Source organism: Physeter macrocephalus, chromosome 7 (genome assembly GCF_002837175.3).
Source record: "Physeter macrocephalus isolate SW-GA chromosome 7, ASM283717v5, whole genome shotgun sequence".
Classification (NCBI taxonomy): Eukaryota; Metazoa; Chordata; class Mammalia; order Artiodactyla; family Physeteridae; genus Physeter; species Physeter macrocephalus.
The window spans coordinates 105,499,233-105,526,735 of record NC_041220.1 but is presented as its reverse complement, the minus strand read 5'-3'; the positions used below and the strand labels follow the sequence as shown (position 1 = coordinate 105,526,735).

Here is a 27,503-nt window from a genome sequence, read left to right as displayed (position 1 = left end):
ACTCGGGCAAGTTCCTTATCTTTCTCATGCCTATTTCTTCCTCTTTGAACTTGCTGCAATAATTCCTTCTTCCTGGGGTTGCTTGGGGGAAATTTCAATGAGTTCCTATATATAATGTCTATTTCATTCATAATAAGAAAAAAAATCCGATTTATTGAATTCTGTAAAAGGCTGACTGAATGAAGAATGCATGAGAAAACTGAGGCACAGAAGGGCTTATTCTGTCACTTCTAACAACCCAGTTGTTCAGGGCAGAAGTGAAACTGAAATTGGGCCTCTCGCCTCTCGAGGCAGGTGCAAGGGATTCTTTACCTTTTACCATTTGCTTTGCACTTTTCTCTTTTCAATTTCAACCCTTGGGAGTTTAAATTTCCTTTCACCTTCAGGACTCCAGAGTTGATTTTTAAACATACATACACCTATGTCTCAAAGTATATGGAATATAATATTTATATTTCAGGAAATAGATTAATAGGCTCCCAACTCAAGGAAACAGTTACCCTTTTAGTCAGCTTTTTACAAATGGGGACATGCATACTTTTTGCAATTCCTCTTTTCTATTCTAAGTGGCTTTCCAGAGACCCACTGCCACCTGGGGCAAAGTACACAGCCCCAAGATCCTTCTGAAGGCCAATGGTTTAATTCCCTTTATTGTAGTTTCATATATTGCTGCAGTCAGAAGTAAGTGCAAGCACTCTCTGAGGCAAGCCTCTTGCTGGTTAGTAACTACTTCTCCAGCTTAATTTCTTTGTCCACTTGGAGTTTACATGGGGTTAAAATCCACATTCAGGTACTTGCTGAAGTTGGAAATAGATTAGACGATCACCTCCAAAAATAACAGGGGATCTCAATGAAGAGAAATCTCACCATGCATGACCACAGCGAGCCATTAAAATTTTTAAAAGGTAATGAAGAAGGGAGAGAAGGGGAGAGGAGTATAACAGCTATGAAAAACTTTTTTTTTTTAAAGTAATAAAGGAATATGTGCAGTGAGTGAACACAGACAGCTATCTTGAGTTGGGGGCAAGTTAATTACATTCAAAAAAGACAGCGTCTCCAGAATTTTTTTTTTCTTTTTTGCAGTGAAATATTTTAGTTCCTTCATATAGAGACATATTACACATGTTAACAACCATGAAAAACAATACAAAATGCCCTCAATTTAACAAGTAGAAAAATATAACTAGTATATATGGCAATTGTGAATCTAATACTGTACAGAAGTAATTTATGGATTTTACAAATAAATTATAGCTTAAATGCCCTTTTAAAATTCTTTTTCCCCCCTAGATGTACACTAGAACTTACAATAGGAAAGGTTCCGAGCCTAGCTTATCGCAAATCAGTGCCAGTCAAATGTTCTGCCGACAAGCTCGAAGAATTTCTTATTTGGCTCGTGAAAATATTCATGCAGTTTATTGAGGAGCTTGGGGTCGACTTGGGGGTGCGCCCGGCCTTTGGACTCGTGTAAGCAGCGGTCCCGGCCGCTGTCCCGCAGGCAGTAAAAGCCCTTGGTTTTGTTAAAGTAGAAGTTCGAGGCATTGATCTGCGGCGACAGCCTCAGGAACCTCTCGACCTTTTGGATCTCGGGGAAGGGGTCCCTGATGAGGCGGTCGCCGTCCACGATGTGGATGCGGCGCAGGGAGAAGAAGCGAAGCCAGTTCTGCATGTGCACGTGGTACAGGCTGCGGTTGAGAGCCTTGTAGCCCACGTTGAGCCGGCCATCACGCACCAGGAACTCCTCGATGGACGGGTAGGGCTTGTGCTTCTGCACGTGGTTGTAGAACACTTGGGTGTAGTCGGACAGCACGCGCTCTGACGGGTCCCGCAGGATGAGCAGCAGCCGGATGGACGGATTCATGCTGTGGACCCGCTCAGGCACTTTGGGCGACGTGAAGTACGCGGGGGTCTTTTCCACCGTGAGCTGGTGCGGGGAGGAGAAGGGCATCTGGCTGAGGTACCAGCCCAGGCCTTGGCTGTAATGCTCCTCCCAGTCGAAGAAGTGCACCTCGTTCTCGGCGGCCGCCACGTCGGGATGCAGGCTGAGCATCTCCAGCAGCGCGCGCGTGCCGCCCTTGCGCACACCGATGATGATGGTCTGCGGCAGCTGCTGGGCGGAGCCGTTGGGGGCCGCGCCTTCCCGGATCTCGCCCTGCAAGGTCGCCGCTTTCCTCACAAGCTCCGGCTGGCCCAGCTCGGCCCCGGGCACAGCGGGGCGGGAAGGCACTAGCTGGAGCTGGACCACCAGCATCACCGCGCCCAGGAGCAGCGCGGCCATGCTGGACACCACGGTGGCTTCACTGGGCGGGGCGCCGCTGGGTCATGAAGAGCTGCCGCGAGGGATGCCTCCAGATCAGTGACACATGGGTGTCGCAGGCTTCCGATTACTAGGAAACAAAGGGGAGAAGTATTAACCCCACAGAAATACTGGGCTTAATCAAGCTGACAACTCTGTCGTCTTGGGCACGACATTCACCTCCTGGGGTTTTCTCGGTTCCTTTATCCTATGAAGCAGGGGCGGCAAACAGTTTCTGTACAGGCAAGAGAGTAAATGTTTTAGGCTTTGGGGGACACATAGTCTCTATGGCAACTCCAACTATGCTATTTTGCTCTAAAGCACCCATAGACGATACACAGAGAAATGGGTGTGGTAGTGTTCCAATAAAACTTTATTTATGGACACTGACATTTGAATTTCATATAATTTTCACGGGTCATTAAATATTCTTCTTCTTTTAAGTTTTTTCAAACATTTGTATTTTTACTGCTCTGTTGGCAGTAAAACCAGGCCAAGCTTTGGCCTGCAGTCATAGATTGCCAACATCTGCTCTAAAGGAAAAGGTTGGGAAGGACTTTTGGACCTCGGCAAACATCAGGGAATATCTAATAGCTGCCAGCCCCAGGCAGAGGGGCAAGTGATATGGGAGCAGGCATTGTTTCTGTTCCCCAACCCACTAGGGGCTCCTGATCTAACAGGGCAGGTGAACCTGTTTGAAAGATTGAATGATTAACTCCAATTCTTTACTCTTCCCTGCATCCAATTCTTGCTATAGCCTATTTATAGGGGGAGTGTACTTCCCAGAAATTTGATTTTGGGTTTTTTTTTAATTTGCCACGAGAAGAATATGCCCTGGCCAGCCAGCTGCTGGTCCCAGGAGGAAGACGAGAGACATCTGCAGTAGAGCTGCCCCATCAGTCCCCTGTGTGCAGCCCAGCCATCTCCCTCAGGAGTGAGAATGCATGCTTGTGGTTTTAAGCCAGTAAGTTTTGGGGTAGTTTGTATTACAGCACCAATTTGGCAAAGGTTAATTGATACAACCGGACTGCAAGCATCAGTGCGATATACGTTACGATTATAATTTAGGCAGAGTACTGTGAGGGCCTATGTTCATTCATTTTGCCTGAAATGATTAGGGATGTCTTCCTAGTAAAGCAAATGTTTGAAGTGGGCCTACAGGGATAAACAGGCGAGGTTACTGGAAAGAGCAAAAAACCTGCATGCAAAGGTTTACTATTTATAAAGAACAGGTCTTGCAGTCTGCTCAGTGGTTTGTCATTTTAACACTACAGTGTAAGGTAGAAATGCAGGACAGTTATAGAAACACAAGGATACAAAAATTTAGTCCATTTCAAAATTCACAGTCCAAATTTAAAATTCGAAATTCAGGGCTCTTCCCGTGAACTCCCTGCTTTATACTTTTTTCTCTTTAACTGAGATTTATCACATTTGGGCATTAAAGTCCCTCAGGAACACGGGCACTGCTGGGCTAGATGGCATGGAGTTCCCAAAGACACACGAGCTATGGTTGTTGTTTTTAGGGGGCTGATAAGCAGCAATCCGTGTTCGACCCTCTCCCGGAAGGAGCAGATTGGAAACTCTCTTTTTTTTTTTTTAAAGTTTATTTATATTTATTTATTTATGGCTGTGTTGGATCTTCGTTGCTGCGCACGGGCTTTCTCTAGTTGCGGCGAGCGGGGGCTCCTCTTCGTTGTGGTGCGCGGGCTTCTCATTGCGGTGGCTTTTCTTGTTGTGGAACACGGGTTCTAGGTGCGCGGGCTTCAGTAGTTGTGGCGCACGGGGCTTAGTTGCTCTGCGAAATGTGGGATCTTCCCAGACCAGGGCTCGAACCCGTGTCCTCTGCATTGGCAGGTGGATTCTTAACCACTGCACCACCGGGGAAGTCCTGGAAACTCTTTTAAGTAATCTCTGTCTAAACACAGTTCAGGAAGAGTTGCAGAGAGGCCCAGTTTGGGGACTATGGGATTTACAGAGCCAGAAAAATGTTTTCTATCAAGAGGGTCCATCACCTTCTTTATGCCAGGTTTAAAATTCACTTTATCAGCTTAAAACTTGTCTAGAATGTGTAAATAAAGAACAACAGGCAGGACTTTCGTGTTTATGATCGGATCAATTGATCTACCTCCCTCAGATATTAACTGTGACAGCCACTTTGTAAAATGTATGTTAAAGATCAAGCAATTAAAAAGCTGAAACCTTTAGAAAAATCACAGAACGCTAGAAAAGGGACTTGCCAAATCGCCTGACATACTTATTTAGGAAAAAGAAAAAGATTTAAGGAGGGATGGCCAAACAAGATGGGGCTCAAGGCTGGTCTTACTGATTGGATGAGCCCAATTTAATGGGCCATTTGCTTCAGTCAAATGAACGTTTTAGTATGTTTCAGTGAAATTCTATTTCCTTCTCAACTGCCCATGTGGGTTGACCAAAGGGACCAGTGTGCTTGCCTTTTACGTGTTTGGGGTATGTGTGTGCATGTGCAAGTGTATGCTTGTGTGTGTTTATGTATGTATGTGTGTACACGCGTGTACACGCATGTACACGTGTGTGTGTGCGTGTGCAGGGGGTGGGGTGGGTGAAGTGATGGAGAGAGTAGCTTCTGCACACTAAACTGCTATACTCTCTGTGGTGGGTATTGTCATCCCCATCATACAGCTCTGCATCCAGACTTAGGAAACAACCTGATCCTGCAACATCTAAGGCTCTTTAGAGTCAGAGCCCAGATCTGAGATTCATATTATCTGACTATTCATGCTCTTTCCATTCTGTTATGAGGCATCTTGATTAGCACAGTGCACATCTGAGATCTTTTTCCTAAAGGGAAATTACCAGCAGACAGCAGAAACAAGAAACTAAATATAGTTTGTCCTTTACAAAAAAGCAAAAAACAAAAACAAAAACCCTCCAAAACAACCAAAAAACTGGGCAGTTTTTAGTTTAAAAGCTCCTCCTTTATAATGTAATAGTTTCTAAAATGTATATTTACTTATTCTAAGCCATCTACATTACATTCCAAAAATACTTGAGGTATATGGAAAAAAAAATCTTACCTAAATTCTCATATGTACACGTGTGTGTGTGTATGAAACTTTACCTAAGTTTTATGTATATATATATATATATATACACACACACACGTATATAATGTATGTATACACGCATATATTTGTACATCTAAATATATATAAAATGTAGTTACGCACAGTGGCCATTGAGAGCCAAGTTCTTCCTGTTGTAGTTTGCCAATGTGAATTTCTCAGTGGTACAGATAGAATTTTTGTGCCTTTTAGTAGCATCCTCAGAAAAGGAAAGATCCCCAAGCTCAGGTGAACCTGTAAGCCAGGACATCTGGGCCAGCTGATCTTGACAATGGAATTATGAGCATCAGAGCATCATGTCATTAAGTCCCTGCTTTTCATTTTATGGGTGAGGAGGCCCTGAGGTGACAGGCCCAAGGTCAGGTAGAAAATCAGAGCCTAGAACTTGTGGGTCCTGAGTTCCAGTTCTGTGCGCTCTCTGCTATTATTGCTCTCTCCCTAGCATGTGGTCTTAAAATAATGGCAGTGTTTTGGGGATCCTAAAGAAGAAAGCCCCCCCGCCAAAAAACCTACCTAGCAGTGACAAGCCCTGGCTGCCAACTCCAGAATCAGCCGGTACACAGGGGATATACATAATAGCACGTGGGTGAAACTCATTCACTTGTTCTACTCAGTAGAAGAGTTAAAGGAATCACACAGGCTATGGAGTCAGGAATCCTGTCTCCAGTTTTGACTTTGGTCCAAGTGCCTTAACCTCTCTTAGCCTCAGTTTCCTCATCTGCAAAGTGGTAATAATTCCACTTGCCTCAAATGGCTACTTTGGGACTGAAGTGAGATGGGTTATCAGCACTGTCAAATAGAAATGTAACGTGAAACACATATGCACTTTTTTTCCCATTTACCAAACAAATATTTATTGAATTCATGCTACATAGCTAGCATTTTAGCTAAGCTATGAGATGAATTCCCCACTTTCACCAATACTTTCTCCCCTCCATTATGCCAACCACGGTGCCTTCCCCATAGGAGTTATTCAGCAGATGAGGTGTGTAAATAAAGAGTGTAACACACAGTTTTACTACATTCTGCGAAAAAACTCAAATCTCCATAGGTGATCAAGAGATGCTCAGGAAAGAAACAGCAACCCCCCTCAAAGGTAACAGAGCAGCCACTATTTATGTAAGTCTCTGACACTCAGTCATATCTTACCCAAAGGCAGATCATGTCTTATTGTTACTTTTATTACAGGTGTTAAAATGACCCATATATGCACTTGTACATTTTCCAGGAGCTCCTTTTTAAAAAGGCATCTTTTATGTAAGTCAGTATTTCCAAAATGTTATCACTCCAACACATAATCACTATATAAAATTAAGGAGATATTTTGCATTTTTTTTTGTCTTCAAAATCCAGTGTGTATACATTTACTCTTACAGGAAGGACATCTCAAGGCCACATGTAGCTACTGGCAACTGAGGTGGACAGCAGAGAGATATTAGAACACTGAGCAGTGTTGCAATTCTTACTCTGAAATCTCCTTAATTGTGGAAAGTGCTTTCTTAATAAGTAAGATACTCTACCCCATTCACAAATTAGGAGCTTCCCAAACAGAAAAAGGACCAGGAAGGCAAGTTTGAACTTGCAAGCAGCACAAAGATAAATGGATTATTCTCCCTCTGGGAGTAAACTAGGTATATCAAAGGAATCTTCTGAAAGTCTGGAGCCCTGAGCTGGCATAGGCACAGACAAAGACTGTTCAACAGAACCTGGAGCCCGAGCCACATTCCTCCCAAAAGCAATGATGGCAGCTGCCATCTGCGGCCCTCGCTACTAAGCGGACACTACGCTGGCAACTTTGCACACAGGACCCCTGTGATGCTCACTGCATTCTCGATAGAACGGATATCATTATAAGACAGTGAGTTTCAGAGAAACAGAGTGGTTTGTCTAGAAAGTTAGAGACAGTACTAGGACTCAAACTCAGTCTGAGCAGGCAAAGCCAGGAACCTCACCACCCCCTACACTAGGTGGCAACACTCAGAGTTAGTTAGTGTATAAGTAGTTACTGGGCTCCTTGGTTTGTCTTTGGTCTTGTTGAACCATCATGCCAGGCACTGATTCTCTGATGAAGAACAGGATTCCTTGGAATGACCCAGACTTGCTAGAATGAGCATAAAGTGAACCCCATCCTTCCCTTTGTAGATGGGTTAAAAGGTCCCCAAAAGAGATGGGAGAAGGACACAGGGTTTTCCAGATGGAGATTCCCTTGAATTAAGAATTAAATAGAAACTCCTCTTCAGGTCAGGGAAGAACCTAGGATGGGACCTGCCTGCCCCTCCCGCCTCACTGCCCCTTTAAGCCAAGCCCTGATTTTTCTGTTCATCTGAACACACCACGCTCACACCAGCTCTGGGCCTTGGCATTTACTGCTCCCTCTTTCCAGGATGCTAGCCCCAGGCTTTGCGAGGCTGGCTCTCTCTTGTCATTCAGATTTTATTTCAAATGTTGGCTTTCCGGCAATGTCAGCCCACCCACTCTCCTTTAATCACTTTCTTTGCCATCATCTTGTTTTATATTCCTCATATACTATCCAAAATTGTTTGCTTGTTTTACTGTCAGCCTCTCCACCCGACAATGTTAATCCAGAGCTTCCTTATCGGTGTCCTGTCTCTTTTTGCTGCATCCTCTGGGGCTGGCATGATTGCTTGTACACAGTGGGTGCTAGAGATGCTATTTGCTGAATGAACACACTGAATGTTGTGGAAAGTCAGGCAAATGACTGAAGGCACTGAGAAAGGCTTTTAATTCAGCAGAAAGAGAAACTTAGCAGTCTGTCCATTTATGAAAAAGACTGTGTCAAAAAGTGCTGAGTTTTCCCTCCCTTGAGGGTCAAGCAGAAACCAGATGTTAAGAGGGGGACTCAAAATTTCTCATGGCGATTGGACAAGATCACCTGAGAGTCTAAAAACATACTTTCATTACAGAAGGAGGGGAAGCAGTGAAATAACCCTTCAAAAATATTTTAATTTTCTCCTTGAGTCTTCTTACTACATAATTCACATCATGACCTAGATTTCAAATGTAACTAATAAAATATATTTGCTCTCAGTCCCACCACTGGAGTATATTCGTGGGTAAAATGAAATAACTAGAATATTTAACGGGAGGGAAATTCAGTGCATCGGGAAGTGACGCCTTCCGTCCCTGTGTCTGCAGGTAAAACATCCCAGCCTCTCAACAAAAGACGGTGACCCAGCTGGCACAGGTGAGAATCTCCTCGGATAACAGGGATGATCAAAACATGGGGACCCAAGTCGTCCAAGGGATCTGGCCCAGCTGGCACAGGTGAGAATCTCCTCGGGTAACAGGGACGATCAAAACATGGGGACCCAAGTCGTCTAAGGGATCTGACAAAAGGGTTGGAAAGAAATAGATTCCTCCCTGGGTGCCCACTGTGTTTCAGGCGGTAGGCACTCGTGTATAAATTATCTCCTCTAACACTTGTAACGATGGTAAGAGGTGGTTAGTCTCCTTTTATTTTATATATATTTTTAAGCAATGAAAAGGCAGTGTGCAGTAGTAGAAAAGCAAAGAACCTTTTGTACTTGGACAGACCCAGGCTAGAATTCTTTTTTTTTTTTTTGTGCTTTTTATAAATTTATTTATTTATTTAATTTTTGGCTGTGTGCGGGCTTTCTCTAGTTGTGGCGAGCGGGGGCTGCTCTTTGTTAAGGTGCACGGCTTCTCACTGCGGTGGCTGCTCTTGTTGCGGAGCACGGGCTCTAGGTGTGCGGGCTTCAGTAGCTGTGGCACGTGGACTCAGTAGTTGTGGTGCCTGGGCTTAGTTGCTCCGCGGCATGTGGGATCTTCCCGGACCAGGGCTCGAACCCGTGTCCCCTGCATTGGCAGGCGGATTCTTAACCACTGCGCCACCAGGGAAGTCCCTAGAATTCTTATACCTACTTGACCTCAGGTAAGTTTCTCACCTCTCTGGGGCTCAATGTGCCGTTCTGCAAAATGGGCTAAAATCTACTTCACAGGGATGTCATCGTGACTCAGTAAGATCACCCTCGCCAAAGAGATAGTGCAGTGCCTGGCACTCAGTGGGCATCCAACGAATGTTAATGGCCCGTCTCTCTCCCCAAGGCAGACATGGAAACATGCTATTAAGGTTAAATGACCTTCTCAAGGTCACAGAACCAGGAAGTGTGATGACTAAAATTCCGCAGGCCATCTGTAAAGCCCACTGTGCTGCTTTGCCTTTGAATGGAGATGCCTTCTGTGGGCAGCGCAAGTGCATTCCAGGCAGAGGGGAGAGCTTACTCCAAAGAATGATAACATAGCAGGAAGGACAAGAGCTCTTGTGTGGCTCTACAAGAATTGTTTCTCTCCAAGCATCCCCGAGTACTGAGTGATTTAATTTTCTGGAATGCACTGATACCTGAGCCAAGACAGTTTGATCAGAACTGTCATTTCCATATCCAACCAAACTTCTGCGCAATCAACAGTATACGATCTTTTGTTCATCTTTAGGAGAAAAAAATGTCTTCACTTTTACCTTTGCACTGCTAACTTAACAGCGCATGGCAGAGCTGTCAAATTTCCATCCTTGGCAGATCATCTTGGAAACCAAGAAAGAGGAAACAGATTTAGCTCACGCCTGTCAGTCTACAGAAGGACAGTGAGATCTCAAGACTAGCATTAATATTTATTTTCTTGAAATTGCCTACACATGACACTTGTCATCCAGTGTTGACATTCACTTTGGTTTGGATTTACTTACGGTAATTGCTGTGAGGTAGGATGGGGTAGAAGGAGTCCAGGGTAGAAAAGACCCCAGGTCAGTCCACATAATGTTAATAAGTTTCTCTGGGCCACACTGGCTACCAGGGAAAAGGAGGAGTAATTGGCCCTGTTTTCCCCTTGAAAAAGATCAGGACTCTTCCAACACTCCCGCTTCCAGACTTTCTATGCTCTGTTGCTTCCATGGCACGGCTGGGAGGTTCCATATATACAAAAGGTTACCTGCATAATGAATGTAATTCTTCAGGACTGAAGGAAGGAGGGACCTGGGTCAACCAGGGAGGGCAGCATGGTGGGGGCAAGGCTTTAGGGCCAGAAGATTTCAGTCACAGTGTTTTGCCGAGCTTCTGAGAATTCCATGATACCATGAGGATGATAAAGGCAAACTGCCCTAGAGGTAGTCTGAAGTCAACCCATACAACGTTGTTTTCCCAATTAGTGAGAGATTAGGGTTGAAGCATCTAGAAAGGAGTTGCTAGTGGGAGGTGACTAAAGCATCCCCCCAGGAGCTCTGTCTGCCTCAGGACAATCACCAGGAACAGTGCTTTGAAAACTTATACGTGCACACCGATCCGCTAGAGATGTAGTTCAAAATGCAGATTCTGATCCAAGAGTTCTGGGGAGAGGCCTGGGAGTCTGTGTTTCAATAAGCTCCCAGGAGAACTGGTCTGCCCACCCATAGCCCTCGGAATGGCAAGAACTCAGTGAGCTTGGAACAACTGTGTTCATTCACATTCAGATGATGATGCCCTGGGCCTTGGGCTGTGAAGGCTGACGCGCCTTTGGATTTTGTTTCTTATGATTGTTGGGGCAGTTTGTTTTTAAATCCAGGTTTGGAACCACCTGCGGTAGACAAAATAGAGAGGGATCAGTCCGGTCACAGAGGTGATGTTATCTGTGGAGGGGGGCAGAGGGGAGATGTTGGAATTCAGAGGATTAGAGCCAAGAACCCAGGCTCAAATCTCAGCTCTCTAACTTAAAATCCACAAGACAGTATTGAAATCTCAGAGCCTTAGATTGAATGCCTTGGCCCAACGTATACCAATTTTGAGGATTAAATAGAACAGTCTGTGTGGTGCTTACGAAGTTGCCATATTGCCTGGCCCAAGGCAAGCCCTTCAATCGTGGTAGCTATTTCTGTCCCTAAAAAAGGAAGGCTGTGTGGTATAAATGGGAATCAAGGATGATAATTAGTCAAACGCATTTGTTCATGATCCAAAGTACTGCAGTGACTCAACCAGACAGAGGCTTACGGAAGAAAGGAGAGTGACACAGAGGAGCAATCCAGGCTCTCTATCTGGGGAGGGGGCACACAGAGGGTCCGCTATGAACACCCCCTGCCTGAGTGATGTGCAGCCATATGTGTGCAGTGGGGAGGCCCCCAGGGGGGCTGAGGAGGAGGGGCTACTTCTCCTCAACATGTTTAATCTGCGGTGCTGTGCACAGAAGGCAGCAGTGACCTAAATAAATCCTTCATTAGAAGCAGAAACACACTGGCACAGGCAGAGTTCTGTGACAGGAGGGCGGACAGGGCCTCTCTTATTACTCAGTGCGGCTGAGTGGAAAAGAGGGCTGTGCTAGCAGACAGGAGGCAGGAGCTGGGCTGCCTCAGTGCACTTGGATATGCACGGCTCGATCCCTGCTCCAGGTGTGACCCAACCTCCCAACAGGTACCATCTGACTGTGGGAACCTCCCTGGCTGAGGTGGATGGTCATCATCACCCCACAGATGGCCAGCAGCCATGAAATCCATACATTTCCCCAGAAATGGCAAGGAAAGACACACACAGCATCAGAGGCCAAAGAACCCTGCGCTGTCATCTTGTCCTGTCCGTATCCCTGTTGATGGGGAAACAGGTGGGCACAGAACGGGAACCCCAAGGTCAAGTGTGTAGGGGCTGAAATGAATCAGAAAGCAAGGTCTCCTGATTCCCATGCCACCGGGGCCCAAACACATGGGAATCTGTGTTTCTTTTATGTTGGGACAGGGAACAGTAGAATACTTTGCAGCTGAAAATACATATACAGAAGCCAAAGTAAATTCTTCCCCTGGGTGGGCAAAGGTAGAGGGCGGATTTGTCTCATTTCTTGAGCCAGACTGTACAGAGTGAATTTTGTTTCCCCCCAAAATTCAGAGGTTGAAGCCCTTATCCCCAGTGTGGTGGATATTTGGAGATGGGGCCTTTGGGAGGTAATTAAATGTAGATGGAGTCCTGAGGATAAGACCCACAATGGGATGAGTGTCCTTGTGAAAAGAGGAAGAGAGATTGGTACTCTGTCTGTCACTTGAGCACACTAGGAGACAGCAACCATCTGCATCCAGGAGAGAGCTCTCACCAGGAACTGAATCTGTTGGCATCTTGGTCTTGGACTGCCCAGACTGGAGAGCTGGGAAAAATACATTTTTGTTGTTGTTTAAGCCACCCGGTCCATGGCATTTTGTTACAGCTACCTGAGCAGACTCATACATAGCCCTTAGAAGAAACAGTAAGGAAAAAGAGTCTGCTTGGGACTGCTTCCACTGTGTAAGTTTTCCCAGGGGTAGCACACAGCCGTCTCCTGGATCAGGCAAGTGGTATCAACCTAGGAAGCCTGCTGGCCAGTGGGGACTGCAGACCGTGTGTGTACGTGGTCTGTCTAAGGAGCCAGCCGCTGCCAACTCCGGCAGATGTGGTTGGAGACAAGAGACCCATGTGGGCTGGTCTTTGGATTTTTCAAGATTGAACTATGGATATTTATGTGAAAACTCATGAGTATTATTATTTATGAATGTAATAAATGGCTATCAGTTGCCAAGACAGGTGAAGATGAAAAAAAGAAAAGATTAGAAAGCCAGTCTGCAAAGACCGATGCCTCAGGTCTATACTTGGCCCACAGGTGCCCCCCTCAAACTTTTACAAGGCACCTATGATGTTTCTAAGATTGTACTAAGCTCCCGGGGACACAGAAATAACCCAGTCACCGTCCTCAGAGCACCCTGTAAAGCAGAAGATACAGGTGGAAGGGGACCTATTACCGTGTTCAGTGTGGGCAGGGATCAGGCACAATTGCATCAGAGCCCAGGGGAGAGAGGCCACACAGGTAGAAGACCAGCGAGGGCCTGGTGCCATTCTACAGAAAGGTGATCAGTGGCCGGGTATGACCCAGGAGGAGGCTTGGGGTCTGCTCAGCAGGCAGTACCCCCAGGGAAAATCATGCCACATGGCGTTTGTAGCAGAATCAGGGCAGGGCAAGGCAGGTTGCGGGGACTCGGCCCGTGCTGGGGTTGGCTGTGGAGGTACAGTCTATGGGGGAGGGTGACAGATATGAGGCTGAGGGAGCCAGCAGGGGTCACAACTTGAGATTCGGAAACACAGTGGAGGGAAAAGAGCCATGGCAATGGAACAAAGCAAAAAGTGCTGAGCTTGAACCCCAGCAATGACGCTCACAGACTCCAAGATGGGGCAAGTTAATGGAAAATCTTGGAAACTACTGCTCACTTTTGGTCCAAGAGCTTGATTTTGTCTTTGCTTTGGATATGCATGTTCTTGGCTTAATACGATCATTTAAAGGCAGACATTTAAGTGAGAGCTTAGTACTGACCTTGAAACACACCGGGGGTGCAGTGAGGACTAAGACATCCCTGCTTGCAAGTCTCTGAGGGGGAAACAGGCATGGACAGAATTAAAGCATGGTGCCATGGCTGGTTTTGATTTTACACTGTATTTTTTTTTTTCCTTTTTTGAATTAAATTGCTGCCGTTCCTGTAACAGCACTGAATACAGCAATGGTGGTGCATGGCTTTTTCCTCCATCCCCCCGCATACACATAGGGCTGTGATTTCTGTTCATCCCTTACTTAAAAATTTTTTAAAAACACTATTCAAGTTAAATATTCCTTTATTCTTAAGCTTCAGGTTTTACAAAATGAATTAAGTGTCTCATTTGCCTCTGATTTGAGCTTGAACTTATCTATAATGAATTTACTTTAAACAGGAAACACCTACCTTATTATCTCAGTCATCTTGAAATCTTTAAATGCCATTTAATCTATTGAAAAGATCTTGCACTTGACACAAGCTTCTCTGTGATCTCTTGTTATCTCTCGTTATAATTTCAGTATCTTCAGATTGAATATAACACTCTACAATAAGTTCAATCATCGTCGGCCTGGTCATTTATTCTTTCTGAATGTTGCTGCAAAGTGATTTATGGTTTCTTCTTTTAAAATATTGTCAATTTCTTATTACTTAAATAACATATTTGAAACGATCTGGCATCTGAGGGAGACATTCAGGAATCCTAAGATGAATTACAAGAGCTCAGAGGGGGCAGGTTGGTGGTTAAGAGTGTGGGTTTGAATCCCATCTCCATCCCTTACTCCCTCTGTGTGACCAAGAGCAAGTTATGTGTTCTCTGTGTGCTTTGTTTTTGTTTGTTTGTTTTACCTGAAACGTAGGGATGGTTACAGTATTAATTTTGTAGGATTGTCATGAGGCTTAAAGGAGATATTTACTACATGAGTGCTAAGAAGAGGGCCTGGCATATAGAAAACCCTCACCAAATGTCATCATCAGCCCTGGCAGGACTCTGTTTTCCACTGTAGTGGCTGATAAAGGTCTTATTCAGGTAGTCAATATTGCTAACATTTCGGGCACATAAAATGCATCTCCACAAAGTCACCTTTGCTTGAAAGGACCAGTGCACAAGAGTGAGCATGGTGCTGAGCTGGGGTCAGGAGCTGGGGTCTAGTCCCAAGTTCTGTCCTGACTTCTGTGTGACCTTGGCCAAGACAAAGAAATACTCTAAGCCTCTTTTACAAAAGGAAACAATCGGACCACAAATGCTAAGAACATCCGCCCTCTTATATCTATCTACAACGCAAAGGCTTTAGAGAATTAAGAAACATTTTTGACTATCAAAGCAAGATACTACTATCCAAAATTCCAAACAAAACAATTACTGTTAAAAATAAATCATAAAGTTTTGTCACTTGGCATCAGTCTAACATTTCATGGGTTAAAGGTAGCAACATGTCTTGAATTTCTACACTGCTAAAGTCCTTTTGATACAAGGGAAAATAATACAGCTTCTAGCAGGAAAGACTGTCCCCTTGGGTAGGGTCTCCCAAACTACCTGCTGCTCTGGTTCTATTCAGATCGTATTCAGCATTCATTCAACAAATATTAATTGAACGTAGCACCTGATTAAGAGGTGGATCAGCTAGATTAGAGAACCATCTCCAAAGGATGCTTAGTCACCACCAGAACAAAACAAGATGAAGAAAAATAGCATTATATAAAACGCTTGTCAGTGATAAGAAGATATACAATTAAACCAAGCCCTTCAGGCTGGGGTAGGGGCTGAGGGGTTGTGTGTGGTGAGATAAGCCTTCCCCACACCCAACTCCAAAGGGTCAGCTTCAGGACCTTCTAGGCTGGATAGAAGCAGTGAACTCTAGGGCTTTTGCTTGTGTAAGAGAGGGATGTAAGTTTGGGAGTGAGCAAAATTGCTTAAGACAACAGAAAAGGGCCGAGGGCTGTCACAGGGGTCCATTTTCTTGGTTCTGACCACACATAACACTCAGTCTCTCCCTAAATAAATGAAGATGCAACCTCTGAAGAATAGTAGGACGTGCAAAAACCCAATTATCAGCCTGCTCAGGGTAGCCACAATTCAGCCAAGCCCTAAATAGACTTGTTGTGTATCAGGCACTGGGGAATTGGAGATACAGCTTGCATCCTGTTCCCTCCCTTGAATAACTCAGGTACACGCAGCAGTGTAGGGTGTACTGGGAGGCAAATGGAGGGAGAGGGGGCAAAATATGTGATGACTGCACTAAGGTTAGGGCTGAGAAATGGCTACAGATATGCTGCTTATTAGCAGAAAGATTCATAGATAACAGAATAATGGGTAGACATACATCATACATCAAATTATTCTGGTCTTATTAATGTGTCAAGAGACGAGAAGAATTGTAACAGAGTTACATTTAGAAATAGTTTGTTTTGTGTTTCAAAATCAAAGATGGAAAATGGGGTGGGAATGAGTTATCATGTCCCAATAACTGTATTTCTTTCTCCAATTCTTAGTGAACAAGCAGGAAAAAGCAAAGGCATTGGAAGAGGGAGGGAACAAACAAGAGTCTTCATGTGATTTTCTACATTGCTCTTTGTTTTCTGGTGTTGATTAGATTTGATGGAACTTCAGTAGGGCTCATCCATGGGATTCCCCATTCCAGTTCCTTCTGAAAGGAATTTGCTACATAAAATTGTGTGTGTGTGTGTGTGTGTATGAGAGAGAGATAGCTCCAATGATGAACTAAGTTTTCAAGACTTCCTGCAACTTTCACACCCTCTCAAGGCCATCAATGCACTAATGAAGCTAACACGTGTCTTGAGGTCCTGCCCATGTGATGCTTCCATGACAATGAGTTTCCAAAGTTGTCAAAGAAAAAATATGACTGTGTCCCCCTTGATCATTGAGCCACATTGCTTTCCCACTTTGACAACTACCTTCATTCCCCCATCAGCTGGTAGGAACATGCAGGCCTGGCTTTATACTTCAGATTAGGACCAAACTCAAACTAGCACTGGTGTCCAACAAGTCAGGGAAAAGGAGGGGCTTGGCCAAAGCACAAGGGTTCAAATTAAATGAGGTTTTGAAGATTGTGCTGAAATTCATGGTTTGGCTTTCCACAAGTCTTCTTCAAATGTTTAAGAGTCATAGGGAGAAAGACATTTAGTGTGAGTCACTAAATTAGGTTTCAAGAAGATTTCTTCTTACACATATTACTCTCCCTTCTTCCCTCAGACACCACCCAGGAGTCTATGTGATTTGCTCAGGACACAGACACCAGGCCTCCTGAGGGCGGGTCCCTTCCGGGCATTGCCCAGGGATACAGGAAGGAGACAGGTCCCCCCTCAGCCTCCAGGAGACCACTGTGGAAGGGGAAAGATGGATGTGGAAATATATACTTACTGCCCAATGAGATGGAAGACGCTCTGGGGTAGACACTATTTTAGCAAGTTAAAGGAGGCCAGGAAGAGGAAGTTTGTGACACGCTTCATGAAAAAATACCTAAGGAACATTCAGAGGTCTGATGAGGACAAAAACCAAGCTCAACGGTTTTAACTGACATCCAGGGTAAAGTATATAAACAGAAAAATAGAGAAATAAATAGAACGGTGTGGGAAGATCAAAGCAAGTGAGTTGATATCTGCCGGGGTTTAAATCCTGGCTTAGTTATTTGATCACGGAAAAGCTACATGCCTCCCTGGGTCTTATTTTTTCCCATCCAAAGATAGGGTATGCTTCCTACCATGTTGAGTGGCTGTAAGAATTAAATGAGATATTGCAGAAAAATACCTTAATCCACCTGACACAGAGTTAGACCCTCAATACATAGGAGTCCAATAAAATTAGTTCAATCAACAGTAGTATGATGAACTAGCTTGAAGAGAAAAATAAAAGGACAATAATAGCAATTAAAATTCAGATTTTTATAACAACTAGGCTGCTAAATAATTGTTGTAAGTAAAGAAAGGAATTGCAACATCCCAAAACTTGACAAGGAAAAGCATTCTTCAGAAAAAGTGGAAAATTTTGAGTATTGAGAGCTATGCAGAGAGAGATAGATGGCACAGAAAACAGCAGAATGAAAAGCACAAAGTGGCTCAATCTAATGTTTTTAAAGGACAACAATTATGAGATAATTACCCTTTGCACCATCTTTGCAGAGGACCGTAAAGAACTATTTAAGCAAGAAAAGGCGGCAGGTGAAGGCAATTCTGAACACATGAGGTTTGTTTAAATCAGCAGGGCCCGGTGGCTTGTGTAATCAGAACCCTCACTAAGGGCTCCATGCCAACCCCAAGCCCTTCTGCTGCATCTGAGGGAATTTGTGTGATGGAGGAAGCTTGGCTGGGATCAGAGCAAGGCCAAGGCCGGCTCCACTTTCAAGACTAAACAGTGTAGAGCCGTCCCTGGGACAGGGGCCTCCCAGGCTTATGAACACAGGGCTGCCTGCAGTGAGAGGGCTCGGGAAAGGACAGAGAGCCGGGTGGCACTGACTTCACCCAGAGGACATTTTCTGGGGTCACTTTCATTCCTTGGTGGGTCACTAAGGACAGCTGCCCACGTGAGCTCAAAAAATCTGAACTAAAACATCAGGCTTCTCTCAAAGACTGATGTTTCTGTTTATGATAACGGTACTTTCACTTCCCAGCGGTACATTCTGTTAAGCAATCCTGCACTGAGATCGGGGAGCAGGTGGGAGCGGATGCAAAGCTCTAAGAGCAGTGGTTTATCCGGCTCTCTGGGGGCAGCTGTTTCCTGAGGGATGCGTTTAAGCCCACAGCAATCACAGCAACGTCACGGCGCCAGAAGGAGCCAGGAGAACTGAGAATCGACCCCACATCTCAGTGCCTCCTCCCTCGGCGGCTTGTCCCAACTCAGGTTGGTGGCAGGACTCTGCCTTGAGGCTCTCAGAGACCTAGAAAGACAGTGCAGGCCATCACGCCAGAGTGGGGAGAAAATGCACAGAACCTCAGCTGGCCCTTCAAGCTCCAGGAAGTGACACTTCGCTTCCTCTTACTTTCACTGCCCACAGCAAGTCACAAGGCCATCTGATCTTCAGATAGGAAAAATGCAACCCTACTCTGTGCCTGGAAGAGAGAGAGCCGCAGAGCTGCCACATGCACGTTATTTATTATGGATGGAGCTGGGGAGGGGGGGTGGTTGGAGAGCATCCAGGACAGATCTAAGGGAAGGACAGAGTCTGGAGCTAATAAAAAAGGGGGAAGGGCTTCCCTGGTGGCACGGTGGTTAAGAATCCGCCTGCCAATGCAGGGGACATGGGTTTGAGCCCCAGTCCGGGAAGATCCCACATGCTGCGGAGCAACTAAGCCCACGTGCCACTACTACTGAGCCTGCGCTCTAGAGCATGCGATCCACAACTACTGAGCCCGTGTGCCACAACTACTAAAGCCCACGTGCCTAGAGACCATGTTCCGCAAGGAGAGAAGCCACCGCAATGAGAAGCCCGCGCACCACAACCAAGAGTAGCCCACGCTCGCCGCAACTAGAGAAAGCCCGCGCGTGGCAACAGCAACGTGCACAGCAACGAAGACCCAACGCAGCCAAAAACAAATAAATAAATAAATTTTTAAAAAAGCGGGGAGGCTGTCAGAGGGAACAGCATGGGCAAAGGGTGGGATGTCCACGTTCCTGATTTTTCTGGGGAAACAATGGACAATCCTGTGGTCAGAACACAAGGTGTGTGTCAGAACAGAGGATGGTGAGGGACGAGGCTTGAAACATTAGAATGTGAATGCCATGCTGCAGGACTTGAACTGCATCATTACTTGTATTATATTTTTTAAAAAACCAAAACAGCAAAAGAAAAGCTAGGTTGTGAGCACCCACTCTGGGCATTAAATGTTCCCTATGCACCACCACATTTAATCCTGACAAATCAGAATTAAAAACAGAATATATTGGGCTTAGGTTTTTTTAGTCAACAGTTATTTCCTGGGTGCCAACTGCCTACCAGGCATTGGTTCAAAATTGATCCAGGGTTGAAGCCTCCATCCTCCTATGATTTAATCTACTGGAACAGATTAAACATTAAATAAGTGTATGAAAAAATCCATAATTAAGAATCACAGAGTATGTGAGGTTTAGAGAGACGATTACCTTGCCCAAAAGAATATTGTGATGTAGCAACATGGCTGAGCCGAGATCTCATCTATGTTTAAGTGTCCTGCACTCAAACACTAATACTGTAAATCAAGGGGATCCATGGGACATTCTTCATCAAGGGACAGGGCAGGGACCTGATTATATTTGTGTTTTGCAAAGATTGTTCGGATCAGGGCTGGAGAAATTAACATAGAGAAATACTGCAGATGCAAATGGTTGTAAAACTTATGGAGCTGGGGAGAGAAAGAAAAGCATAACCAGAAGAATACAAGATTTGTATTTCAGCTGAAGACAGAAATAAAAGATGTTATGAAGTGGAGCAGGACCCATTGCCAATTGCAAGATACAAACATAAATGTAACAGTTGCTCAAAGGCAAGGGGGGGGCTTCCCTGGTGGCGCAGTGGTTGAGAGTCCGCCTGCCGATGCGGGGGACGCGGGTTCGTGCCCCGGTCCGGGAGGATCCCACGTGCCGCGGAGCGGCTGGGACCGTGAGCCATGGCCGCTGAGCCTGCGTGTCCGGAGCCTGGCGGAGCGGCTGGGCCCGTGAGCCATGGCCGCTGAGCCTGCGTGTCCGGAGCCTGTGCTCCAGAGGGATCAATTCGGGATGACCATATTCGATTAATTGGCCTCTTCCACAGTTTCAAATGCCTGTGCCTTAGTTTCTCCTTCTGTAATTCTGGCCTGTGGGCAAATTTTTGGCTAATGGGACCTACCGGGGAACCTTCTGCAGGCTTTTGAGAAAGGTTTCCTTCCCCGATTAAAAGAGTTCCCCAACCTTGCTCCCTTCCTACGTTAGAGCAAAGGGATGAGGGCGGCTGCTGGGGACACCATGGGCTTCGCACCACCTGGACAGGGAATCAGCGGAAGGAGGAGGTGATCTGGAAGGCAATACACAGCTAGAGTCTTAATAACATTCTTGATCTGCTTTTCACACAAAATCAGGCTTACCAGCAAGAAAAGCTAATGATCACTACTAAATGCAGCATTATACACACTTCCTTGGTACCAGACTCTCAAATCAGTGTTTCACATATGTTATCAAATGTGATTCTAGCAGCAAAAGGTCCATGAAGAAGTGTAATTCCATTTAACAAGGCAACCAAGGTTGGGAAAAACAAAATCATTTTCCCCAATGTCAAACACCTCAGATAGTACACTACCTTCTGGAGCAGGGGCAGTTCTTTTTTGTGACCTCCAAAGTGCTCTGGCCCCAAGGATGCTCCCACCCTGCTGAACAACTGAGGAGGACCGAGCTATCCCCGCCAGAAAAGGTCAGTTCCTCTGATGTGTGGTGTGGAAAGTGCTTGAAGATCGGAAGGGAGGGAACCATTTCACAGGGAGAAATAGGGGCAGGAGAGATGCCACCCTGAAACTCTAATAAGAGTCCATGTTTAATGAATGGCAATGTAAAACTAAACCCAAAATAACAGACCCACCCCTCGCAGCAAGAGGAGGACCAAGATGGGCACGGTGGCTGTTCTCTCCACACAACGTCACTGGGTTCCCTTGTGTTCAGCTGTCATCTAGGACTTTATGCTGTTACAGAGGAGGGGGGGAAAGGTTCTCAGTTTCTCAGTTTCCATCACGTTCCACATTCCTTCCAGTTTCACCTTTACAGTTCTCGCGTCCTTCCCTCAAGGTCATAGGTATTAAGTTGGGGTCCTGAGAAGCCTTGGGAGAGGGAGAAGGAGTGGCATTTACTTAAATGACTGCATCGGGATGGGATTTAACCAGGGACTTACTGTTATAAGACGTCACTGCACTTCCCTGGGCTTCAAATCCTCTGTCTTCTTACAATCCTTTTCTGCCCTGCTTCTCTCCCTTCTCTTCCCTTCCCTCCCTCTTCCCCAGGTTCTTCCTCCCTCCCTTTCACTCTCTGTACTTTGTGTCTTCCCCTAACAGTAATACCTTTTCTACATTACTGCTTCTAAGCTACTGGCTCAGAAAATGAAATAATAAGATTTGTATGGATTATATAAATAAAGACTAAAGAAACAAAGGGCAAAAGACTCAGAGAGTCTCCCATGAATATGATGCATGAGATTCAGTCCATCGTCTCTGTGACATGACACTGAGTTTGCAATCTCAAGGTCTACACTGCTTTCTTTTGTCGTCTTACTAATAACATTTTTTTAAAAGCTGACTATGAGCCAGGCACCATGTAAATGCTTGACATTACTTATTTGGTTTAATGTGCGCTAAGCAATCCTCTGCTATAATTTTAATTGTGCCCAATTTGAAGATGTGGAGACTGAGGCTTAGGGAGGGGAAGTAACACCTCCTACTGCATGGCTGAGAAGTAGCAAAGTAGATCTAACCAGATCTCTCTGGCTGATTAAGACTACATCCTCACCACCATGCCACTTTGCCTTCTTTCTGGTCCATATTCCGTATAAACATAATGCTAGTAAGCAGCTCAGGTTAAATGAGGAGTTAGTAATATAAGATGCAACAGAAACTGATTATTTTGGCATGAGCAGTATCTCACTATAGAAGAAAGCATTAAATTCTGCTTGGGAAAAATCTACCGGCAGCCAAAGTCTTGCTTATTGAATTTCCCAGCAGGTTATTACTTGAAATGGAAACACATTTTCATGGCCATCCTCAGAACAACATATTCCAGCAGTCCTGGGGAGATCTCGGACTCAATTCATAACCTGAGTTCATCTACTTGGGAGGAGCGGGTCTGAAAGGCCCTCTCACTGTTTTATGAGCTTTGGATTCATCTGATGAGGGAGAAATTGCAGGTGTGAGTTTTCAAAGCACAAAGTATTCCTTCAGTGTACTCAGTGGAACCCTTGTGTGTGCCTCTTAGTTCCAACTCCAGCCCTGCAGTAAATGAGCTCGGAGCAATATTGTTGAATGATGTGCTGCGTTAGCGGACTGAATGCTCCCCTGGTAGCCTCACGGGATTAAAATACCTGCTTCCCAAAGGGTATTGGGAATAATCTGGTGCATGCATGGGAGATATCTGACTAACTTATTAAATGCACTCAGAGATCTGACTTGTCCACAATTCTGCTTCTTTTAGCAAACAAGTAAGCTTGCCTTGGTTTAATCTGTTGCTAAGCTCATCAGAGAAAACAGCCCTTCCTGCTCTCCTTGGATCCCTGGCTAAGTCATTTTACCTCCAAATTACTCTATTCTCCCCCCTGTAACTGCCTACAGCTCTGGAACTTTCACCAAAGGCATCACCCAGAACTGTCACTGCAAGAATAGAGATGCTTAATAAAATATAGGACTTCTTGGGCTTCCCTGGTGGCGCAGTTGTTGAGAGTCCGCCTGCCGATGCAGGGGACACAGGTTCGTGCCCTGGTCCGGGAAGATCCCACATGCCACGGAGCGGCTGGGCCCGTGAGCCATGGCCGCTAAGCCTGCGCGTCCGGAGCCTGTGCTCCACAATGGGAGAGGCCACAGCAGTGAGAGGCACGCGTACCGCAAAAAAAAAAAAAAAAAAAAAGGACTTCCGGTTAAATTTAAATTTCAGAAAAAAACAATCAATCATGTCTTAATATTGAGTATCTGGGATATACCTATGCTAAAACAGTATATGCTGTTTATCTGAAATTAAAATTTAACTGGGTGTCCTGTATTTTTATTTGTTAAATCGGGCAACTCTGCACAAGATGAATGTAAGTTTTCTTGAGCATTACGCTAGGCATTTGATATGGGCAATCTCTTTTAATCCTCATCAGAATGTTGAAAAATCTGAGACCCAGAAAAACTGTCTATTTCTCAGGGTGATACAATCAGTAAGGAGGGGATCAGAAATGCCAACAGACATGACTTCAAAAGCCATGCTGTTTCCACCTCAAGAATAACTCCGAAATCTAATACCAGAAATCTGTAATTGACACCTTTTCTGTCCTTCCTATCCGGGACACTGGGAAAAATCTGGTTGAAGACGTAGTTTACATCAAGTGCAAGTGAGTTTTCCAGAGACAGTGCCAGCCTGCTTTTACTCCATGCCACTTGAGTATGTATTTTTCTGAGCACAGCTAGAAGAGGATGCCTTTTCATTTCAGCTGCATCTGCAATCACCTTTCTCCCACTGTATTTTAACTGCTGATGCAGGACTCTGATTTACTCTCCTAAACTAAAGAGTGAAGACATTTACATAAAGCAACCCTATTGCAGGGTGTACCTAATCTGCAGAATTCTAGGGGAAATTCAGCAAGACACAAAACGCATCTCAGAAAGTGCTGAAATGGAAGTTCTTAAAGAATCAAAGGAGACGTGAATGTTTGAAATCTAAATATATTTCTTCGCTTATAGAAAACTCAGTCCTCCAGGGATTTAACCAGTCTCCACCTTGAGCGATCTGCTCACTGCAGGCGGAGAAGCACAGCCCTGGATCCAGGGTCTGCTGCCTTCATTCTGAGGATCTAAGAAAAGTAGCTTCACTTCTGGACCTTTGTTTCCTTAAATACAAAATGAAGATGCTAAGAGCTCCCTGTCTGCCTTGAAGGACTGGGTACAGAAGAAAAAGGAGACAGTGGGTATTAACGTACTAGATGGAAGTAAAGAGTTATCATTTTCACTCTTTTCTTTTTTTTTTTTCCTTTTTCTTCAGCCTTTTTTAATCATTTTCATTCTTTTCATGCCAGACTGCTTTGGAGCTGCCAGGATCTAATCAGGGAAGGGTTTGTGTTTAGCATGTCAGCTCTTCACCTGGGCTGACCACACTAGGAATCCCTAAAACCCACAAATGAGATCGCACCTGGGCTTGGGGCCATATTTGGATTATCTTGTATCACCATCGTTCTTTGGCTTTTCTCTGCAAGCCTCTCTCTTTCCCCCATGAAGCCTTTCCTAATTCCCCCAGGCAGAAATGTTGCCTCTTGTTTCTTTTCTGAGCAACTACTTGGAACCAGACACACTGTTCTGGAAGCTGGTGGGAGAAACAAGCCTGCACCTCCAGATGCCTCTCACACAGGGTGCATATTCTGATGGGGGCGTGAGAGATAGTGAGCAAGTGAAGCAATGAAGTAATGAGAGGACTCCAGATAAACATTATGGCTACAAAACCATGCTGTGGGAGAGAGTACTGAAATGAAAGAAATAAATAGGGTGATCGTAAAGAAGGTGTTCTCAAGGACAGGCTTACCTGATGACACAGGCAAAGGCTCAAACAGGATGCATTTCTCCGCTCATATGCGAAAAAAAAAAAATTGCTAATTTATCTGACTGCCATACTAAACTGTAAGTTCCTCAAGAACAAGAAATATTTTTTAAATTTTCTGCACAACTGCCCTGGCAACAACAGTCACTATCAATGGCTGGGCCTACTGGGGAGAGGGTGTACTAGAGTTTCAAAAATCCTAATTAGAACAGATTTTTTAAATACTTTGTTTTCTTGACACAAAATGAAATTTGGTAATAACACAAAATGTCATGGCCAGGTAAAAAAAGCTTTAAAAAACTCTTCACTGATGATGGGGTCCAGGATTCAAATAGGTTGAGAAGCACAGACCTAAACTGTTCCTGACACATATCAGATGCTCCGTTAAAAAAATGCTGAATGCCAGCATTCTGAATGTCAAAACTCAATAGTTATGACACCCTTTCCACCCTCCTTGCTCACTTTAGCCATCTACTCTTTTGCTATCATTTATTCATGTCTTCTATGCTGGTCTACAATTTCCCTGAGGACTGTCCCTTGATTGGTTTCGTCTGTTAGTGGATTCTAGCACCTAATCCAGTGCCTGGTACCTGCTGGACACTCAATGAATGGGCTCAATAGTTGATTTCATTAAAATTAAGATAACAGTCTGTTATTAGGGGTTTACCCACAATAGCAACTCCCAGAATATAATCCAGGGTCCAAATTCCCACACCCCAAAATCTTTTATTTCCGACAGTGAAACCTGACTTTGGTTATGCTGAGTCAGAGACTGAACTTGGAGATTCCTGCCCCGCCTGCCACGGGTCTTACCCCAGCACCCTGACACTTCCTCTTGATTTATTTTTATTCTTAGCACATCTCGATGTAATCTAGTATAGATTGTCCTCACCCATCTTGCTTTTTACCTGTCTCTTCCACTAGAAGCCAAGCAGAAGGACAAGGCTTTCCCTCTGTTTTATTCCCTACTGCGTCACCAGTGAGAAGAACAACTCTCGGTACATGACTGGAACTCAATAAACAAATATTAAAGGGATAAATGCAATTGGTGTAACTGCTTACAGGACAAGGAAAAGGAATACCGCAAACACAAATCCTGTAGACATGAAATTTAACTCACTGGAGCACTGTCTACACTACACTCCCAACATACCCTTGCCTCAATACTCCCAAGAACTGATCTTACTTAGCCTCATATTCCAACCAATTTCTTTTCTATCCCCGGAACCCAGAGGCCATAAATTGGAGGCCTGTGGGATATAGATGAGGAGGCCTACTTATAGAATTGTTTTGAATTAGCGGCTGGCACTTAAAAGTCAGTAGATTCTACATAAAATTGTGAACTTGCAGCCTCTCTTGGGAAAAAAAAAAAAAAAAAATCAGATGTGGCAAGACAGGGCCTGAGGTCCCAACTTGTGTGCTGGGTCAGAGCTGCAGCCCCCCACCGCCCTTACCCTGATTGTTCCCAGGCCTGTTTTGCTCAGGCTGTTCCTTGCCTGGCTGCTGAAGGCATTTGAGTGAGCGACCCCTGCTGGAAAGTTACCAAAAAGCATGTAACATGAAGAAAAAAAAAAAAAAAGAAAGAAAAGAAAAGATGCCCACTGGGATCTATTTCCGTGATGTTTACGCTCTTTCTTGGAAGAATAATGTATTCATTTTTCTAGAACTCTGGTGGTATCACATAACAACTGACAAACTATGGCCCAGTAAATATTATTCTAACGGCCTGAAAAAGCTATGAGCTTAATTCCCTGTGGGTAGAGGAAGCTGAGAACGCTTCATGCCAGAGGCAGGCCTGAAGACAAACTGTGAACGGCTGAGCATCAGCTGGTTACAATTCTGGCTAAATCAAACAGAGAAAGAATTTACTTGAAGACTATGCGTTACCTCTAGGAATTAATGAGAAGCTGAAAAGCCAGGCTTGGAAATGAAAAGGAATGGAAGGAACCTGGCACCAGGGAGCGTCAGGATAATGCCATAGGAATGGCATCCCTGGGACATCCAGTGACGTTGAGGCTGCTGCTGACACCACCTGATTCATGACCCATGGTCATAAATAAATGCTCAATTGACTTTTTGTCCTTTAGTTAGTCCCTTGAGATTCCAAGTCTCAGGTGGTATCATCCAGCTGAGCCCCAGTTCAAGGCCCGGAGATGTGGACACACAGAAAGAGCCCCACCCCCCCATGGAAAAGTCCCTCCATGAGGGGAGGGTGGTACCCCCTGAATAAGAAGGGTGTTTGGTTGTTGGGAACCTTCCAAAATGCATTAGTCCAATATGGATTAGGAGGAGATTTTAAGTGGTGATGGGAGAGAGAGGGCAACACAGGCAGTACAGCGGAATGGAATGAGAACAGACAGACCTGAACTCCAATCTGGAATCCTCTGTACCCTCAGAAAATTAATTAACTTTTCTAATCAGCAGATTCCAAATTTTTAAAACAGAAATGATGCCATCTGCCTGGATACAGCACAGGGTTGCTGTGAAGATTCAGTTCAATCGTTCATTCACTCACTTCAAAAATACTTATCGAGCATGTATTAGCCACTTAGCTAGGTC

General features: G+C 44.8%; 1 protein-coding gene across 10 annotated transcripts in view; it reads right to left on the bottom strand.

Moving 5' to 3' along the window:
* Positions 1–1,012: 1,012 nt before the first annotated feature.
* Positions 1,013–27,503, bottom strand: part of HS3ST1 (heparan sulfate-glucosamine 3-sulfotransferase 1) — a 30,326-nt gene continuing 3,835 nt past the window's right edge. For 2 of the 10 annotated variants that reach the window (XM_055086138.1, XM_055086141.1), the window contains exons 2-3: positions 13,723–13,776; positions 1,013–2,387 (exon numbers count right to left, since the gene is read on the bottom strand). In XM_055086138.1, coding sequence (XP_054942113.1) covers positions 1,343–2,278 — 936 coding nt within the window. In that variant the 5' untranslated portion in view covers positions 2,279–2,387; positions 13,723–13,776 and the 3' untranslated portion in view covers positions 1,013–1,342. Of the gene's footprint in view, positions 2,388–8,688; positions 10,984–12,216; positions 12,529–13,722; positions 13,777–14,125; positions 14,316–21,432; positions 21,494–27,503 lie in introns of those variants that run through there. The other 8 variants (XM_007106580.3, XM_055086139.1, XM_055086140.1 and 5 more) reach the window with 7 other exon arrangements.